The 19,591-nt window shown below is 49.7% G+C and overlaps 1 protein-coding gene across 1 annotated transcript in view; it reads right to left on the bottom strand.

The window, feature by feature from the left end:
• nop14 (NOP14 nucleolar protein homolog (yeast)) overlaps window positions 1–19,591 on the bottom strand; it is a 72,944-nt gene that overhangs the window by 7,972 nt on the left and 45,381 nt on the right. Inside the window, exons 13-16 of the mRNA XM_085974636.1 lie at window positions 5,800–5,901; window positions 3,969–4,122; window positions 1,535–1,694; window positions 651–798 (exon numbers count right to left, since the gene is read on the bottom strand). Of these exons, the coding sequence (XP_085830762.1) occupies window positions 651–798; window positions 1,535–1,694; window positions 3,969–4,122; window positions 5,800–5,901 (564 nt within the window). The remainder of the gene's footprint in view (window positions 1–650; window positions 799–1,534; window positions 1,695–3,968; window positions 4,123–5,799; window positions 5,902–19,591) is intronic.

Below are 19,591 nucleotides of genomic sequence, written 5' to 3'. Positions count from 1 at the left end.
GGTCAGCCGAATTATTTTGCACCAGGAGGTGAAAGAAGATAGGAGTTTTCAGTCAGAATTTCTCAGCTATTCGTCACTGTGGGGGGGGGACACCACTTCAAACCTCCGTGGCAAATATTTGTGCGTCAAGTCAGAACATGAGTAAGTAACGCTGGGGCTCTTTACTCTAGAAAAGAGAATGCTGAGGGGTGACCTGATAAGAGGTCTTTTACAATTATGAAAGGGTTTGACAGGGTAGATGTAGAGGAGACATTTCCACTTGTGGGGGATTCCAAAACTAGGGGCCATAAATTTAAGATAGTCATTAATAAATCCAATATTGAGTTCAGGAGAAACTTCTTTACCTAGAGAGTGGTGAGAATGTGGAACTCATTACCACAGGGAGTGGTTGAGGGGAATAGCATAGATGCATTTAAGGGGAAGCTAGATAAGCACATGAGGGAGAAAGGAATAGAAGGCTATGTTGATAGGGTTTGATGAAGTGGGGTGGGAGGAGGCTCGTGTGGAGCATAAACACCAACATAAAGCAGTTGTGCTGAACGGCCTGTTTCTGTGCTGTAGATTCGAAGGAATGAAATGCCGTCCAGCCCGGTCACCAGGGAAACACACGGGCAGTAAACGCCTGGACAGAGATGGAACCAGGTTCCTACCTGGAGCTGTGCGGGGTAATCGGTCACAGGCAGGTGCGAGGTGAGGAGAATTTCCAGCGGACGAATTATTTCCCGAAATGCAGGCAGCGACCTATACAAGGAGGAACACCGCTTGCACAGATTGAAACACAACGCTATGCAGGAGAACCTACAGCAGGACTCAAAAGAAAATTAAATCAGTTGGATCCAATAAATGATGAACACCATTAAAATCACAATTATTTTAACCCTTACTGGATTAGCCTGCCTGCACCAAGATGCATTTTGATTTGAACTTCTTGACGATTTTCTCCCCTTCCTCTTCCAGAAGGGGGTTGAATGCTTGTTGGTTCCACAAGGCTCGGGAAGCCGCAAGTAATTTACTGCGCTGCCTTCTGCAGTTGGATAGCCTGCCACCGCTCACCGCCAAAGTTCGCACATGAATAATGGGCCACTTGGGCGGGGAGCCTTTGAGCAACCAGTGCACTCGAAACCGTCCCTGGTAAAAAAAAAACCTCTACGCCTTCAGAAATGGGAAAAGAAATGTAGGAGCCAGTCAGTCATAGAATCATAGAGCACAGGAGCCCATTCGGCCCATCGTGCCTGTGCCGGCTCTTTGAAGGAGCTATCCAATTAGCCCCACACTCCTGCCCGTTCCCCGTAGCCCTGCAAAATTTTCCCCTTCAAGTATTTATCCAATTCCCCTTTGAAAGTTACTATTGAATCCGCTTCCACCGCCCTTTCAGGCAGCGCGTTCCAGATCACAACAACTCACTGTGTTAAAAAAAAAATTCTCCTCTGGTTCTTGTGCTAATTATCTGAAATCTGTGTCCTCTGGTTACCGATCCTCCCGCCAGTCAGTCACGGGTAACTGTTGGAGCAACGAAGTGCAGGCTACCACTCACCTGAAGTGCGCTGTTTGCAATTCATTTTGCTGTTCCACCCCCTGTATCCTGCTCATTGGCAAGGATTTCATTTCCCACGATTCTGCAGCCTTTTTATCTTTCACCACCAGCAGGTTGGAGGAGTTCCCAGCCGGTTTAAAAGGTGGCACCAGCGTGTACCCTGCAGTGAGCAACCAAGAACAACATTAACCCCGAGGTGCAGCATTTGTGGCCACCTATGTTTCTCCCCCGCGTACAGACAAGAGCTTCTTATCTTCCACCTTTCTTTGAAACAGATGTTAATGAGGAAAGGAAGAATGTAACGTGTATAAGGTTCTTGGGACTTGACACCAACTTGGTTGCAAATAATCTTTGAATTTGACCGAGTCTTGACACACGCAACATCTTAAGCAATAGTCATAGAGAAATGAACAATAATACCCACTTTCGCTTTGGATAGAGAATGTAACCTTCATTGATTCTTTCGTTCTTGTCTCTCTCTCTCTCTACGAATTGTGAAGGAAAGCTTAATATCTTTATAGGGCTCTAGTCACGCACATCCATCCCTTAAAAGGACTGTTTGAGCAATGAAGTGCAGGCAATGACTATCTTCCACAAGGGTCTAACCACCGCCCCTTGACATTCAACGGCATTACCATCGCCAAATCCCCCACCATCAACATCCTGGGGCGTTCACCATTGACCATAAACTATACTGGACCAGCCACATAAATACTGTGGCTACAAGAGCAGGTCAGAGGCTGGGTATTCTGCGGCGAGTGCCTCACCTTCTGACTCCCCAAAGCCTTTCCACCATCAACAAGGCACATGTCAGGAGTGTGATGGAACACTCTCCACTTGCCTGGATGAGTGCAGCTCCAACAACACTCAAAAAGCTCGACACCATTCAAGACAAAGCAGCCTGCTTGATTGGCACCCCTTAAACATTCACTCCCTCCACCACTGGTGTACCATCTACAAGATGCACTGCAGCAACTTGCCAAGGCTTCTTCGACAGCACCTCCCAAACCCGTGACCGCTACCACCTAGAAGGACAAGGGCAGCAGGCACATGGGAACACCACCACCTGCAAGTTCCCCACCAAGTTACACACCAGCCTGACTTGGAAATTTATTGTTGTTCCTTCATCATCGCTGGGTCAAAATCCTGGAATTCCCTCCCTAACAGTACTGTGGGAGTACCTTCACCACATGGACTGCAGCGGTTTAAGGAGGTGGCTCACCACCACCTTCTCAAGGGCAATAAATGCTGGCCTTGCCAGAAATGCCCACATCCAATGAATGAATAAATTGATCATTGTTTGTTTGTAATATAGGCTACCTTCTTATCTGGGAAACCATTGACCCTATTCATTATACCTTGCTAACAAAAGACCTCTCCTTGTTGAAAAAGCTCCTTTCTTGCTAAAGGTCAGCCATACCCTGAGGAATTCTGGGAATGAGCAACTTGCCATTGTATTATTTCTAGCTACAGTGCAAGTTGACAAGCTATTTATAAGTGAAAAGAAAGCAAAAACGTTAATCATAGGAGATTAAACCAAACCTAATCCTAAGTATATATGTAGATAAGAATAGGGGCCAAGAGTTTCTGCTTTGAGCATGATCAGGGCACAATTTGCACTAGTTTCGTGAAGTGAATGGTTTGCTCACGTTTCCACTCAAACTCATTTGTGCATCGCCGAATGTAAAACCTTCCACGAACCAGGGCAATCAGGCAGTGTTTCAGAAGGTAATGGGCCGTATATTCCGATCCCTACGGGTGTGTACGGGCTGTGTACACACCCGTAGGGACATCGGAAACGATGGTTTCAGGCATGTGAAGCGCATGCGCTGAAAACCGGCACTTCCGATCTGTCAAGAATGCTCTTCTAATGCGGATAGTTCTGCTTTCTGGAGAACCTCCGCCTGCAGAAAACCCTTAGAAATCTTACGCCTGGTAAAAGGCCTGCGAACCGCCTGCGCCTCTGGGATACGTGGGCCCTGCACATTTCGAGTTGGAGAGGCCCAGGAATGGAAGTATACGCACCTTGGGAGCCCTCAGGTAAGTCCGTAGATTTTTTCCAGATCGGAGGCCTCCGCACGCAGGAAGCCTCCGATTGGAAAATACGGCCCAATGTTTTTGAAAATTATCCATTGAGAAATATGCCTGGAAAGCTGGTGCAGTTTTATTGATACAGGTGAAAAAGGGTTTATCACAAAAAAAACAAGCATTTTTAAAATCACGGCATCTATTCCACCACCTGCCAGTAACCCGATTTTAAACAACTGAAAATGACTTTAAAGAAGTATACAGAACCATTTACTGGTTACACTGGTGTAGAGTGGTCAGTTTCTTAGTAAATTAAAAATAAACGATTTAAAAAGTTTTAAATCGTGTCCATACACCTAAATTTGAAGAACCTCCGGGCCGGGGTATCTTGCACATGCAAACCTACCCAGGGTGCCTTTACTGGGGACGGCCATGTGGAGAATTCCCAGCAGGAAGTTGACGACCTCGGGAATGAACCGCTTGGAGAGCCAAACGTAGTCCAGGAAGAGGCAGCACACGAACAGTCCAGCGGCCACATCCCGCAGCGAGGTGACGGAGCACTGTGGTTGACAGGAAACACCAACAAGTACCATACGGTGAGTGCAAGGACGGGTTTGAAGCTATAAATACGGCGACACCACTCGCATAATGTTACGAGTGCGACAAAAATTTAAACGAGGAGGGAAAAGAGGGCGGTGAGCATGAAAAGGAGAAAATCTGAGGGGGTGGGGGGGAAGGAAAGACAAGAGGTTTCTGCAGGCAGACAAAGGTGCAACAAAGTGAAGCGAGAGCATTTAAAATTAGTCCCACTCCCCTGCTCTTCCTCCACAGCCCTGCAAATTTTTCCCTTCAAGTATTTATCCAATTCCCTTTTGAAAGTTACTACTGAATCTGCTTCCACCGCCCTTTCAGGCAGTGCATTCCAGATCACAACAACTCGCTGTGTAAAAAAAAAAAAATTTCTCCTCATCTCCCCTCTGGTTCTTTTGCCAATTATCTTAAATCTGTGTCCTCTGGTTACCGACCCTCCTGCCAGTGGAAAATGTTGTTGGGTGCTAAGGTGGGGAAGAGTTAGAGAACCATTATGTTCTCATCTGTTTAACGTTTCGTTTAATCCGGAGAATACCGAAGAAGGAAATTATTCAATAAATTAGCTATAAAGGGGCTGCACTGAAGTACTGCTAATCGGGTCAGTTGGAAGTTTTTAAAATAGCAGGTTAACAAAGCCATTGAAAGTGCAAACCGAGCACTGGGATTCATTTCTAAAGGACTAGAATTCAAAAGTAGAGAAGTTATGTTAAACTTGTACAGGAAACTTTCTGGTATCCGGCACGGACGGGACCGACGTGGTGCCGGTTCATCAGCAATTCCGGATAACCGAACGCTATAGTAAAAGATACGGAGCTCAGAGCTCTGTATAAAGCAACAAACCCTGTTGCTTCAAAACAATCGGCACAAGTTGCAAGCGTCTCTGTAGCTTAGCAACAGCTTCAGCTACACCCTTGCACAGCAACAAATGGAGTAAAAAAAGTTACCTGAACCGACTCCTGAATTTTGCCGGTGGATAGAGCGTTCCGGTTATTTAGGGGCCGGTTAATCGAAAGTTTCTTGTATATAACCTTGGTCAGGCCACATTTAAGAGTACTCTGCACAGTTGTGGTCTCCATATTACAAAAAAGATATAGAGGCAACAGAGTAGGTGCAAAAAAGGATGATACTAGAACTGAGGGGTTATAACCATCAGGAAAGACTAAATCAGCTGGGGGGGTCTTTTCTCCAGAAAAGAGAAGGCTGAGGGGGTGACCCGACAGAGGTCTTTAAAATTATGAAGGGGTTCGATAAGGTAGACGTGGAGAAAATGTTTCTACTTGCGGGAGAGTCCAAAACTAGGGGCCATAAATATAAAGATAGTCACTAATAAATCCAATAAGGAATTCAGGAGAAACGTCTTTACCCAAAGAGTGGTTAGAATGTGGAATTCGCTACCACAAGAAGTAGTTGAGGCGAACAGCAGAAATGCATTTAAGGGGAAGTTAGATAAGTAAATGAGGGAGAAAGGAATAGAACACAGCAACAGAAGTTAGGCTGAGAGTGAGATGATGAGGGGTGGGAGGAGGCTCGTAGAAAGCATAAACACCCGGCATAGACCAGCTGGGCTGAATGGCCTGTTTTGTGCTGCAAATTCTATATAATTCTAGGCAACAGGGTCCAGGATAAGTGCAGGACTTGGTACCTACCTTGGTGACCATCTGACTCATGTGCACCAGCGCAGGGGTCACCACTGCGTGTCGGAAATCAGAGGTGGGGAACAGAGCCGCGGTAATCTTTACGTAGAGCAGCTGAAAGAAAACGCAAACTCTGCATCAGCGACAGAAAGTCACGACGGGAACAGATTTCTGCTGCCGCGTTCATACAAAAGGTCAGTGAGCACAAAATTAATTCGATCACCATCAGCAGCAGTGAGTTACTTGAGGACAGGGATTTTACTCATTCTTTTCATTGCCAGTTTGCTGCCCTCCCCGAAGGCATTGACTCGCTTGCTGGGGAGCGGCGATGGGGACGGTGAGCACCCTCACTCCGTTAGCCACTCCTCGCGCCAAGTATTGGCAGGCTACTCGACTGCAGGGGCAACACAGCCAAGCACGGTCCTATCCTCACGTCCACACAGGTGTTGCTGGATAACAACCGGGAGGCAGAATCATGGCCGATTTTCTCCTCTCTCAACGGTGGGTGCCGAGGCCAAGAGTAGCACCCCTACCGATGCCCGGGGTGAGATCAGCGAACTCACCACAGACTTTCCTTGTATGTTACAGCTCAGTTACTCAATGGACAACCCACTGAACCATTAGTGGTGCGGAGATACACCTTCATAATGCAAAGCAGCATCAGAAACTCAATCCTCCGTCACCCCCAACAGCCCCCCCCTTCCCACGGCACCTTCCCGTGCAAGCACAGGAGATGCATCAACACCTGCCCTTTTACCTCCTCCCTTCCCACTGTCCAGGGCCCCAAACACTCCTTCCAGGTGAAACAGCGATTTACTTGTACTTCTCGCAATTTAGTATATTGTATTCGCTGCTCACGATGCGGTCTCCTCTACATTGGGGAGACCAAACGCAGATTGGGTGACCGCTTTGCGGAACACCTCCGTTCAGTCCGTAAGGGGGACCCCGAACTTCCGGTCACCTGTCACTTTAAGTCTCCGCTCCACTCCCACTCTGACCTCGGCCGCTTACACTGTACCAACGAAGCTCGAGGAACAGCACCTCATCTTTCGATTAGGCACTTTACAGTCTTCTGGACTCAACATCAAGTTCAATAATTTCAAACCATAACCTCTGCCCCTATTTTTTCACAAGGCAGCTGTTGATGATTTTACCATTCCCATTTACACCTCTTCTAGACTCATCTGTTGTTTCGTTACTTGTCCCATTACCATCTCCTTTTGCTTTGTACTATCATCCCTTTTGTCATTTAATCTCTCCTGTCTTCCATCCTATCACAGACCTTCCCTTTTGTTCTTTCCTCCCCTCCCCCTTTCCCTGCCCCTGCACCTGTTTAAAACCAGGTTACATCTCTAACTTTTTCTAGTTCCGATGAAAGGTCATTGACCTGAAACGTTAACACTGTTTCACTCTCCACAGATGCTGCCTGACCCGCTGAGTATTTCCAGCATTTTCTGTCTTTATTTCAGAAACTCAATGGGGGAAAAATTCGGTTGGTTAGTGCCTCCGGGGCACTAGGAACTTAGCATCTGAGCGCGGCGATTTTAGCGCCACTCGCAAAATTGACCAGTTGTTTTGCAGCGCCGCTAAACACTACCGCCACGATCTCCTGCGCCTGCAGGTCGTGATGTCAGTCGAGCGTGCACTGCCCCGGACCGGATACTGAGTCGCGCCCCCTGCCTTAGCGCCTGCCGCTAGGAACGACAGGTAGAGGGGAATGTTTTCAAGTCGGGAAGGGGCTGGGGGAGCGCTATTTAAAGGGGGGCGCTTCATGCCTTTTCTTGTCGGCAAAGTTTTTGGTATATGCAGGCTGAGAGGGAGAGAGACGTCTCGAAAAATTTAATGCTGTCCTAAGGAGTTTTGGCCTTCAACACCACTTTTGAGGTTCCTAAGCGCCGAGCTCTTTCCCTGGGCCTATCCATTAGTGCTTCCAACACAATTGCTTTCGAGGTCTCTCCAGGCCGAGATTCAAGGCTGCAATGAGCAGGATGTGGCTGGCCAGCAAGATGGCCCTTCCCCATTAAGAACTGGACGGCGGCAGTCTGTCTGGCTTCCATGGTCAATTACTGGTCGGCAATGAGTTAGCTGATCTTGCCCTGGGCAGCAGGAGGGGCTCTACTGTGGGACTCAGCCAATGACCAACGGCAAGGGAGGTAGAAAAACAATTAAAATGGCCCGGGTTCTCATTTCCCCAATGCTATCCAGTAGCCACTGCTGAAAGGCTGTGTGTGTTAGGTGATGACAAGTTCAGACAGGCTGTGATGGCTGTTCCTCCCACCTCATGCCCCACCAGAGGTCGGATAACACACTCCATCCGTCAACGATCGAACACGAAAACTCGCCATTACAGTGAGGCTCCCGGCGCCCAGTCAGTACATTCTATGGACTGGGGGGAGTGGGGGGAAGAGAAAAGAACATAAGTAATAGTAGCAGGAGTCGGCCATTCGATCTTGCTCCACCATTCAATATGATCATGGCTGATCTTTTGCCTCAATTCCATTCACCGGCCTTATCGCCATATCCCTTGATGCCCTTACTAGTCAGAAATCTATCGACTTCTGTTTTGTATATACCCAATGACTGAGCCTCCACAGCCCTCTGGGGTAGAGAATTCCAAAGATTCACCACCCTCTGTGTGAAGAAATTTCTTCTCATCTCAGTCCTGAATGGCCTACCCTTTATCCTGAGGCTGTGGCCCCTGGTTCCAGACTCCCCAGCCAAGGGAAACATTCTCCGAGCATCCATCCTATCAAGCCCTGTAATAATTTTGTATGCTTCAATGAGATCCCCTCTCATTCTTCTGAATTCAAGAGAATACAGGCCTAGTTTACTCAATCTCTTCTCATACGACTGTCCCGCCATCCCAGGAATCAATCTCGTGGACCTTCGTTGCACTCCCTCTATGGCAAGTATATCCTTCCTTAGGTAAGGAGACCAAAATTGTACACAGTACTCCAGCTGTGGTCTCACCAAGGCCCTATATAATTGGAGTAAGATTTCTTTACTCCTGTATTTAAATCCTCTTGTAATGAAGGCCAGCATACCATTTGCCTTCTTAATGGCTTGCTGCACCTGCACATTCACTTTCAGTGACTCATGTACAAGGACACCCAGGTCCCTTTGAGCATCTGATTTCCCCAATCTTTCACCATTTAGGAAATACTCTGCCTTTCTGTTTTTTCTACCAAAGTGGATAACTTCACATTTATCCACATTATAATCATTGTTAACTCTGTTTCTCTCTCCACAGATGCTGCCTGACCTGCTGAGTATTTCCAGCATTTTCTGTCTTTATTTCAGAAACTCAATGGGGGAAAAATTCGGTTAGTTAGCACCTCCGGGGGGGCGCTAGGAACTTAGGCCTAGAAATTCGGTGGGCTGCGCCACCAGTTAGCGCCCAAAGAGGGCACTTAGTGGCTTTAGCGCCACTGGCCACGCCCCCCGCGAAATTTAGCGGGGTGCTAATGGCGGCGTTAGCCTGTAGCGCTGCGCCGCCACCGATGATATCATCGGCATGTGCAGCGCCCCGCTACCGCCCCTATCGCGATATTGGGTCACGCCCCCCGCTGTAACGCCGGTCGCAATCTGCGACCGGTTCAGGGGGGCCGACCTGTGGTGGTAGTGGTGCTAATTAAAGGGGCGGTGCGGGGCGGCCATTTTTTTTTGCTGGCCGCCTGCCAGCACCTCCTCGCGCCGCCGTCCCCGGCCTCCTGAGCCCCCCCCCCCGGGCAGTGCCGGCTGTGTCCCAAGCGCCCGGCACCTCTCCTCGGTGCCGGGCTCTTTTGCTGGCACACGTGATCTCTGATCGCGCTGGTGCAGGCCCCTCCCCTTTAAGAAGGGGAGGAAGGCCTGCAGTACCGCGGCACGTTGCGCTGCGATATTCAGTTGCAGCGCCCCAAGAGGGACGCGGGGCGCCTCGAGCAGCGCCCCGCTTCCGTTTGGGGCGCTGAAACTGAATATCGCGCTGGCGCAAGCGGCTCCGTCCGGAGCGGAAATTCCGGCGCCCAGGCGAGCTTGGTGCCCCAAACGGGCGCCACCGAATTTCTAGGCCTTAGTATCCAAACGCAGCGATTTTAACGCCGCTCACGAAATTGACCAGTCGTTTTGCAGCGCCGCTAAACACTACTGCCACGATCTCCTGCGCCTGCAGATTGTGATGTCAGTCGTGCGTGCAACGCCCGGGACTGGATATTGAGTCGCGCCCCCTGCCTTAGCCCCTGCCGCTAAGAACGACAGGTAGAGGGGACTGTTTTCAAGTCGGGAAGGGTCTGGGGGAGCGCTGTTTAAAGGGGGGCGCTTCATGCCTTTTCCTGTCGGCAAAGTTTTTGGTACACGCAGGTTGAGAGGGAGAGAGACTCTGCAGCCTTCCGGACTCAATATCGAGTTCAACAATTTCAAATCATAAGCTCGGCCCCTATTTCATTTTTTCTTGTAATTTTTCCACTCCTTTCCCCCCCCCCTTTCCTTTTGTTTCTCTCTCACACCTGGCAGCTATCTCTTGCCCTGCCAGTACACTTTACACCTAATCTCAGCCTATTACCATCTCGTCTAGCTTCTAATCTCTTTTACTTCTTTTGTTTCTTTTATTCTTTTGTCCGATCGCAGCCCTGCCTTCGATCTAGTTTCTTTTCTTTCCAGTTTTGAAGAAGGGTTCGACCCGAAACATCAACTCAAATTTCTCTCCACGGATGTTGCCTGACCTGCTGAGTTTTTCCAGCATTTTCTGTTGTTATTTCGAAAAATTTAATGCTGTCCTAAGGAGTTTTGGCTTTCAGCACCACTTTTGGAGGTTCCTAAGCGCCAAGCTCTTTCCCTGGGCCTATCCATTAGTGCTTCCAACACAATTGCTTTAGAGGTTTCTCCAGGCCGATATTCAAGGCTGCAATGAGCAGGATGTGGCTGGCCAGCAAGATGGCCCCTCTCCATTAAGAACTGGACGGCGCCAGTCTGTCTGGCTTCCATGGTTACTGACATCGCCTGAGCTTCGGTAGCGTTCTGAGGTAGTGCCTCGCTCCCCGACGTTTGCACCTTAAGAGAGGTGTGTAGCACCTGATTTAGCACTCAAATCACCTCCAGGGGTGACAGAGGCGATTTTTGCAATCGGAGGCTATAATTAGCACTGGGCGCTAAACTTTGCACCCGATCGATATTAGCGCCCCAAAATGGGCAATACCCAATTTTCCCCCAGTACCTTTTGAGTTATGTGGATGCAAACCTGCATAGTTCCATTCCACAAAGCACTGGGGCTCGGAATCACTGTGCCTGACTTTACCTTTATACACTGTAGTGTATTTCTGCACAAAGAGGAGATTTACCAGGATGTTGCCAGGACTGGAGAATTTTAGCTATGAGGAAAGATTGGATAGGCTGGGGTTGTTTTCTTCGGAACAGAGAAGGCTGAGGGGAGATTTAATTGAGGTGCATAAAATTATATGGGGCCCACATAGAGTGGATAGGAAGCACCTATTTCCCTTAGCAGAGGGGTCAATAACCAGGGGGCACAGATTTAAAGTAATTGGTAGAAGGATTAGAGGGGAGTTGAGGAGAACTTCTTTCACCCGGAGGGCGGTGGGGGTCTGGAACTCACTGCCCTGAATGGGTGGTAGAGGCAGAAACCCTCATCGCATTAAAAAAGTACTTGGATATGCACGTGATGTGTTGCAGCCTACAGGGCTATGGACCAAGAGCTGGAAAGTGGGATTCGGCTGGATAGCTCTTTTTCGGCCGGCAGAGACACGGTGGGCCGAATGGCCTCCTTCTGTGCTGTAAATTTCTATGAAAGGTAAAGTTTAGAAATGAGAGTGAGCGCCCCCGGTGGCTCAGCTGGTTTCTCTGGTTAAGTACCAGAACCACAGCGACTGGGAAGCTCTCGGGTTCCATTACTGGTCTGCAATGAGTTAGCTGATCTCGCCCTGGGCAGCAGGAGGGGCTCTACCGTGGGACTCAGCCAATGACCAACGGCGAGGGAGATAGAAAAACAATTAAAATGGCCCGGGTTCTCATTTCCCCAATGCTATCCAGTGGCCACTGCTGAAAGGCTGTGTGTGTTGGGTGATGACAAGTTCAGACAGGCTGTTCCTCCCACCCCATGCCCCACCAGAGGTCGGATAACACACTCCGTCCGTCAATGATCGAACACGAAAACTCGCCATTAAAGTGAGGCACCCAGTCAATACATTCTGGGGACTGGGGGGCGGGGGGAGAAAAGAACATAAGAAATTGGAGCAGGAGCAAGCCATTCGGCCCTTCGAGCCTGCTCCGCCATTCAATGAGATTGACATAAGAAAACTACTAGGCACTTGGTCTAAGCGTTAAACAAAGCTTTAATCAACTGTTTTACAACATGGAGGTCTAGTTGTGTCCTTCACTAGTTCCTGTTAAGAATGTCCTGCGCAAGCTGGGCCCGTGCCCGAGTATTTATACTCTCCCTGGACAGCACCACCCGCAGGCCGCTCAGTATTATTTCATACGTCTTTCTTTCATGAATGACTGATTCATGTCAGAGATCATGGATGATCTGCTGCCTCAATTCCATTCACCGGCCTTATCGCCATATCCCTTGATGCCCTTACTAGTCAGAAATCTATCGACTTCTGTTTTGAATATACCCAATGACTGAGCCTCCAAAGCCCTCTGGGGTAGAGAATTCCAAAGATTCACAAGAAATTTCTTCTCATCTCAGTCCTGAATGGCCTACCCTTTATCCTGAGGCTGTGGCCCCTGGTTCTAGACTCCCCAGCCAAGGGAAACATTCTGCCAGCATCTATCCTAATTTTGTATGCTTCAATGAGATCCCCTCTCATTCTTTTGAATTCAAGAGAATACAGGCCTAGTTTACTCAATCTCTTCTCATACGACTGTCCCGCCATCCCAGGAATCAATCTCGTGAACCTTCGTTGCACTCCCTCTATGGCAAGTATATCCTTCCTTAGGTAAGGGGACCAAAACTGTACACAGTACTCCAGGTGTGGTCTCACCAAGGCCCTATATAATTGGAGTAAGACTTCTTTACTCCTGTATTTAAATCCTCTTGTAATGAAGGCCAGCATACCATTTGCCTTCTTAATGGCTTGCTGCACCTGCACATTCACTTTCAGTGACTCATGTACAAGGACACCCAGGTCCCTTTGAGCATCTGATTTCCCCAATCTTTCACCATTTAGGAAATACTCTGCCTTTCTGTTTTTTCTACCAAAGTGGATAACTTCACATTTATCCACATTATAATCATTGTTAACTCTGTTTCTCTCTCCACAGATGCTGCCTGACCTGCTGAGTATTTCCAGCATTTTCTGTCTTTATTTCAGAAACTCAATGGGGGAAAAATTCGGTTAGTTAGCACCTCCGGGGGGGCGCTAGGAACTTAGGCCTAGAAATTCGGTGGGCTGCGCCACCAGTTAGCGCCCAAAGAGGGCACTTAGTGGCTTTAGCGCCACTGGCCACGCCCCCCGCGAAATTTAGCGGGGTGCTAATGGCGGCGTTAGCCTGTAGCGCTGCGCCGCCACCGATGATATCATCGGCATGTGCAGCGCCCCGCTACCGCCCCTATCGCGATATTGGGTCACGCCCCCCGCTGTAACGCCGGTCGCAATCTGCGACCGGTTCAGGGGGGCCGACCTGTGGTGGTAGTGGTGCTAATTAAAGGGGCGGTGCGGGGCGGCCATTTTTTTTTGCTGGCCGCCTGCCAGCACCTCCTCGCGCCGCCGTCCCCGGCCTCCTGAGCCCCCCCCCCCGGGCAGTGCCGGCTGTGTCCCAAGCGCCCGGCACCTCTCCTCGGTGCCGGGCTCTTTTGCTGGCACACGTGATCTCTGATCGCGCTGGTGCAGGCCCCTCCCCTTTAAGAAGGGGAGGAAGGCCTGCAGTACCGCGGCACGTTGCGCTGCGATATTCAGTTGCAGCGCCCCAAGAGGGACGCGGGGCGCCTCGAGCAGCGCCCCGCTTCCGTTTGGGGCGCTGAAACTGAATATCGCGCTGGCGCAAGCGGCTCCGTCCGGAGCGGAAATTCCGGCGCCCAGGCGAGCTTGGTGCCCCAAACGGGCGCCACCGAATTTCTAGGCCTTAGTATCCAAACGCAGCGATTTTAACGCCGCTCACGAAATTGACCAGTCGTTTTGCAGCGCCGCTAAACACTACTGCCACGATCTCCTGCGCCTGCAGATTGTGATGTCAGTCGTGCGTGCAACGCCCGGGACTGGATATTGAGTCGCGCCCCCTGCCTTAGCCCCTGCCGCTAAGAACGACAGGTAGAGGGGACTGTTTTCAAGTCGGGAAGGGTCTGGGGGAGCGCTGTTTAAAGGGGGGCGCTTCATGCCTTTTCCTGTCGGCAAAGTTTTTGGTACACGCAGGTTGAGAGGGAGAGAGACTCTGCAGCCTTCCGGACTCAATATCGAGTTCAACAATTTCAAATCATAAGCTCGGCCCCTATTTCATTTTTTCTTGTAATTTTTCCACTCCTTTCCCCCCCCCCTTTCCTTTTGTTTCTCTCTCACACCTGGCAGCTATCTCTTGCCCTGCCAGTACACTTTACACCTAATCTCAGCCTATTACCATCTCGTCTAGCTTCTAATCTCTTTTACTTCTTTTGTTTCTTTTATTCTTTTGTCCGATCGCAGCCCTGCCTTCGATCTAGTTTCTTTTCTTTCCAGTTTTGAAGAAGGGTTCGACCCGAAACATCAACTCAAATTTCTCTCCACGGATGTTGCCTGACCTGCTGAGTTTTTCCAGCATTTTCTGTTGTTATTTCGAAAAATTTAATGCTGTCCTAAGGAGTTTTGGCTTTCAGCACCACTTTTGGAGGTTCCTAAGCGCCAAGCTCTTTCCCTGGGCCTATCCATTAGTGCTTCCAACACAATTGCTTTAGAGGTTTCTCCAGGCCGATATTCAAGGCTGCAATGAGCAGGATGTGGCTGGCCAGCAAGATGGCCCCTCTCCATTAAGAACTGGACGGCGCCAGTCTGTCTGGCTTCCATGGTTACTGACATCGCCTGAGCTTCGGTAGCGTTCTGAGGTAGTGCCTCGCTCCCCGACGTTTGCACCTTAAGAGAGGTGTGTAGCACCTGATTTAGCACTCAAATCACCTCCAGGGGTGACAGAGGCGATTTTTGCAATCGGAGGCTATAATTAGCACTGGGCGCTAAACTTTGCACCCGATCGATATTAGCGCCCCAAAATGGGCAATACCCAATTTTCCCCCAGTACCTTTTGAGTTATGTGGATGCAAACCTGCATAGTTCCATTCCACAAAGCACTGGGGCTCGGAATCACTGTGCCTGACTTTACCTTTATACACTGTAGTGTATTTCTGCACAAAGAGGAGATTTACCAGGATGTTGCCAGGACTGGAGAATTTTAGCTATGAGGAAAGATTGGATAGGCTGGGGTTGTTTTCTTCGGAACAGAGAAGGCTGAGGGGAGATTTAATTGAGGTGCATAAAATTATATGGGGCCCACATAGAGTGGATAGGAAGCACCTATTTCCCTTAGCAGAGGGGTCAATAACCAGGGGGCACAGATTTAAAGTAATTGGTAGAAGGATTAGAGGGGAGTTGAGGAGAACTTCTTTCACCCGGAGGGCGGTGGGGGTCTGGAACTCACTGCCCTGAATGGGTGGTAGAGGCAGAAACCCTCATCGCATTAAAAAAGTACTTGGATATGCACGTGATGTGTTGCAGCCTACAGGGCTATGGACCAAGAGCTGGAAAGTGGGATTCGGCTGGATAGCTCTTTTTCGGCCGGCAGAGACACGGTGGGCCGAATGGCCTCCTTCTGTGCTGTAAATTTCTATGAAAGGTAAAGTTTAGAAATGAGAGTGAGCGCCCCCGGTGGCTCAGCTGGTTTCTCTGGTTAAGTACCAGAACCACAGCGACTGGGAAGCTCTCGGGTTCCATTACTGGTCTGCAATGAGTTAGCTGATCTCGCCCTGGGCAGCAGGAGGGGCTCTACCGTGGGACTCAGCCAATGACCAACGGCGAGGGAGATAGAAAAACAATTAAAATGGCCCGGGTTCTCATTTCCCCAATGCTATCCAGTGGCCACTGCTGAAAGGCTGTGTGTGTTGGGTGATGACAAGTTCAGACAGGCTGTTCCTCCCACCCCATGCCCCACCAGAGGTCGGATAACACACTCCGTCCGTCAATGATCGAACACGAAAACTCGCCATTAAAGTGAGGCACCCAGTCAATACATTCTGGGGACTGGGGGGCGGGGGGAGAAAAGAACATAAGAAATTGGAGCAGGAGCAAGCCATTCGGCCCTTCGAGCCTGCTCCGCCATTCAATGAGATTGACATAAGAAAACTACTAGGCACTTGGTCTAAGCGTTAAACAAAGCTTTAATCAACTGTTTTACAACATGGAGGTCTAGTTGTGTCCTTCACTAGTTCCTGTTAAGAATGTCCTGCGCAAGCTGGGCCCGTGCCCGAGTATTTATACTCTCCCTGGACAGCACCACCCGCAGGCCGCTCAGTATTATTTCATACGTCTTTCTTTCATGAATGACTGATTCATGTCAGAGATCATGGATGATCTGCTGCCTCAATTCCATTCACCGGCCTTATCGCCATATCCCTTGATGCCCTTACTAGTCAGAAATCTATCGACTTCTGTTTTGAATATACCCAATGACTGAGCCTCCAAAGCCCTCTGGGGTAGAGAATTCCAAAGATTCACAAGAAATTTCTTCTCATCTCAGTCCTGAATGGCCTACCCTTTATCCTGAGGCTGTGGCCCCTGGTTCTAGACTCCCCAGCCAAGGGAAACATTCTGCCAGCATCTATCCTAATTTTGTATGCTTCAATGAGATCCCCTCTCATTCTTTTGAATTCAAGAGAATACAGGCCTAGTTTACTCAATCTCTTCTCATACGACTGTCCCGCCATCCCAGGAATCAATCTCGTGAACCTTCGTTGCACTCCCTCTATGGCAAGTATATCCTTCCTTAGGTAAGGGGACCAAAACTGTACACAGTACTCCAGGTGTGGTCTCACCAAGGCCCTATATAATTGGAGTAAGACTTCTTTACTCCTGTATTTAAATCCTCTTGTAATGAAGGCCAGCATACCATTTGCCTTCTTAATGGCTTGCTGCACCTGCACATTCACTTTCAGTGACTCATGTACAAGGACACCCAGGTCCCTTTGAGCATCTGATTTCCCCAATCTTTCACCATTTAGGAAATACTCTGCCTTTCTGTTTTTTCTACCAAAGTGGATAACTTCACATTTATCCACATTATAATCATTGTTAACTCTGTTTCTCTCTCCACAGATGCTGCCTGACCTGCTGAGTATTTCCAGCATTTTCTGTCTTTATTTCAGAAACTCAATGGGGGAAAAATTCGGTTAGTTAGCACCTCCGGGGGGGCGCTAGGAACTTAGGCCTAGAAATTCGGTGGGCTGCGCCACCAGTTAGCGCCCAAAGAGGGCACTTAGTGGCTTTAGCGCCACTGGCCACGCCCCCCGCGAAATTTAGCGGGGTGCTAATGGCGGCGTTAGCCTGTAGCGCTGCGCCGCCACCGATGATATCATCGGCATGTGCAGCGCCCCGCTACCGCCCCTATCGCGATATTGGGTCACGCCCCCCGCTGTAACGCCGGTCGCAATCTGCGACCGGTTCAGGGGGGCCGACCTGTGGTGGTAGTGGTGCTAATTAAAGGGGCGGTGCGGGGCGGCCATTTTTTTTTGCTGGCCGCCTGCCAGCACCTCCTCGCGCCGCCGTCCCCGGCCTCCTGAGCCCCCCCCCCCGGGCAGTGCCGGCTGTGTCCCAAGCGCCCGGCACCTCTCCTCGGTGCCGGGCTCTTTTGCTGGCACACGTGATCTCTGATCGCGCTGGTGCAGGCCCCTCCCCTTTAAGAAGGGGAGGAAGGCCTGCAGTACCGCGGCACGTTGCGCTGCGATATTCAGTTGCAGCGCCCCAAGAGGGACGCGGGGCGCCTCGAGCAGCGCCCCGCTTCCGTTTGGGGCGCTGAAACTGAATATCGCGCTGGCGCAAGCGGCTCCGTCCGGAGCGGAAATTCCGGCGCCCAGGCGAGCTTGGTGCCCCAAACGGGCGCCACCGAATTTCTAGGCCTTAGTATCCAAACGCAGCGATTTTAACGCCGCTCACGAAATTGACCAGTCGTTTTGCAGCGCCGCTAAACACTACTGCCACGATCTCCTGCGCCTGCAGATTGTGATGTCAGTCGTGCGTGCAACGCCCGGGACTGGATATTGAGTCGCGCCCCCTGCCTTAGCCCCTGCCGCTAAGAACGACAGGTAGAGGGGACTGTTTTCAAGTCGGGAAGGGTCTGGGGGAGCGCTGTTTAAAGGGGGGCGCTTCATGCCTTTTCCTGTCGGCAAAGTTTTTGGTACACGCAGGTTGAGAGGGAGAGAGACTCTGCAGCCTTCCGGACTCAATATCGAGTTCAACAATTTCAAATCATAAGCTCGGCCCCTATTTCATTTTTTCTTGTAATTTTTCCACTCCTTTCCCCCCCCCCTTTCCTTTTGTTTCTCTCTCACACCTGGCAGCTATCTCTTGCCCTGCCAGTACACTTTACACCTAATCTCAGCCTATTACCATCTCGTCTAGCTTCTAATCTCTTTTACTTCTTTTGTTTCTTTTATTCTTTTGTCCGATCGCAGCCCTGCCTTCGATCTAGTTTCTTTTCTTTCCAGTTTTGAAGAAGGGTTCGACCCGAAACATCAACTCAAATTTCTCTCCACGGATGTTGCCTGACCTGCTGAGTTTTTCCAGCATTTTCTGTTGTTATTTCGAAAAATTTAATGCTGTCCTAAGGAGTTTTGGCTTTCAGCACCACTTTTGGAGGTTCCTAAGCGCCAAGCTCTTTCCCTGGGCCTATCCATTAGTGCTTCCAACACAATTGCTTTAGAGGTTTCTCCAGGCCGATATTCAAGGCTGCAATGAGCAGGATGTGGCTGGCCAGCAAGATGGCCCCTCTCCATTAAGAACTGGACGGCGCCAGTCTGTCTGGCTTCCATGGTTACTGACATCGCCTGAGCTTCGGTAGCGTTCTGAGGTAGTGCCTCGCTCCCCGACGTTTGCACCTTAAGAGAGGTGTGTAGCACCTGATTTAGCACTCAAATCACCTCCAGGGGTGACAGAGGCGATTTTTGCAATCGGAGGCTATAATTAGCACTGGGCGCTAAACTTTGCACCCGATCGATATTAGCGCCCCAAAATGGGCAATACCCAATTTTCCCCCAGTACCTTTTGAGTTATGTGGATGCAAACCTGCATAGTTCCATTCCACAAAGCACTGGGGCTCGGAATCACTGTGCCTGACTTTACCTTTATACACTGTAGTGTATTTCTGCACAAAGAGGAGATTTACCAGGATGTTGCCAGGACTGGAGAATTTTAGCTATGAGGAAAGATTGGATAGGCTGGGGTTGTTTTCTTCGGAACAGAGAAGGCTGAGGGGAGATTTAATTGAGGTGCATAAAATTATATGGGGCCCACATAGAGTGGATAGGAAGCACCTATTTCCCTTAGCAGAGGGGTCAATAACCAGGGGGCACAGATTTAAAGTAATTGGTAGAAGGATTAGAGGGGAGTTGAGGAGAACTTCTTTCACCCGGAGGGCGGTGGGGGTCTGGAACTCACTGCCCTGAATGGGTGGTAGAGGCAGAAACCCTCATCGCATTAAAAAAGTACTTGGATATGCACGTGATGTGTTGCAGCCTACAGGGCTATGGACCAAGAGCTGGAAAGTGGGATTCGGCTGGATAGCTCTTTTTCGGCCGGCAGAGACACGGTGGGCCGAATGGCCTCCTTCTGTGCTGTAAATTTCTATGAAAGGTAAAGTT

The sequence above is a fragment of the Somniosus microcephalus genome, chromosome 1, assembly GCF_052327205.1.
Source record: "Somniosus microcephalus isolate GS21.2 chromosome 1, FLI_Smic_1.0, whole genome shotgun sequence".
Classification (NCBI taxonomy): domain Eukaryota; kingdom Metazoa; phylum Chordata; class Chondrichthyes; order Squaliformes; family Somniosidae; genus Somniosus; species Somniosus microcephalus.
This window is presented reverse-complemented; position numbering and strand designations above follow the sequence as displayed.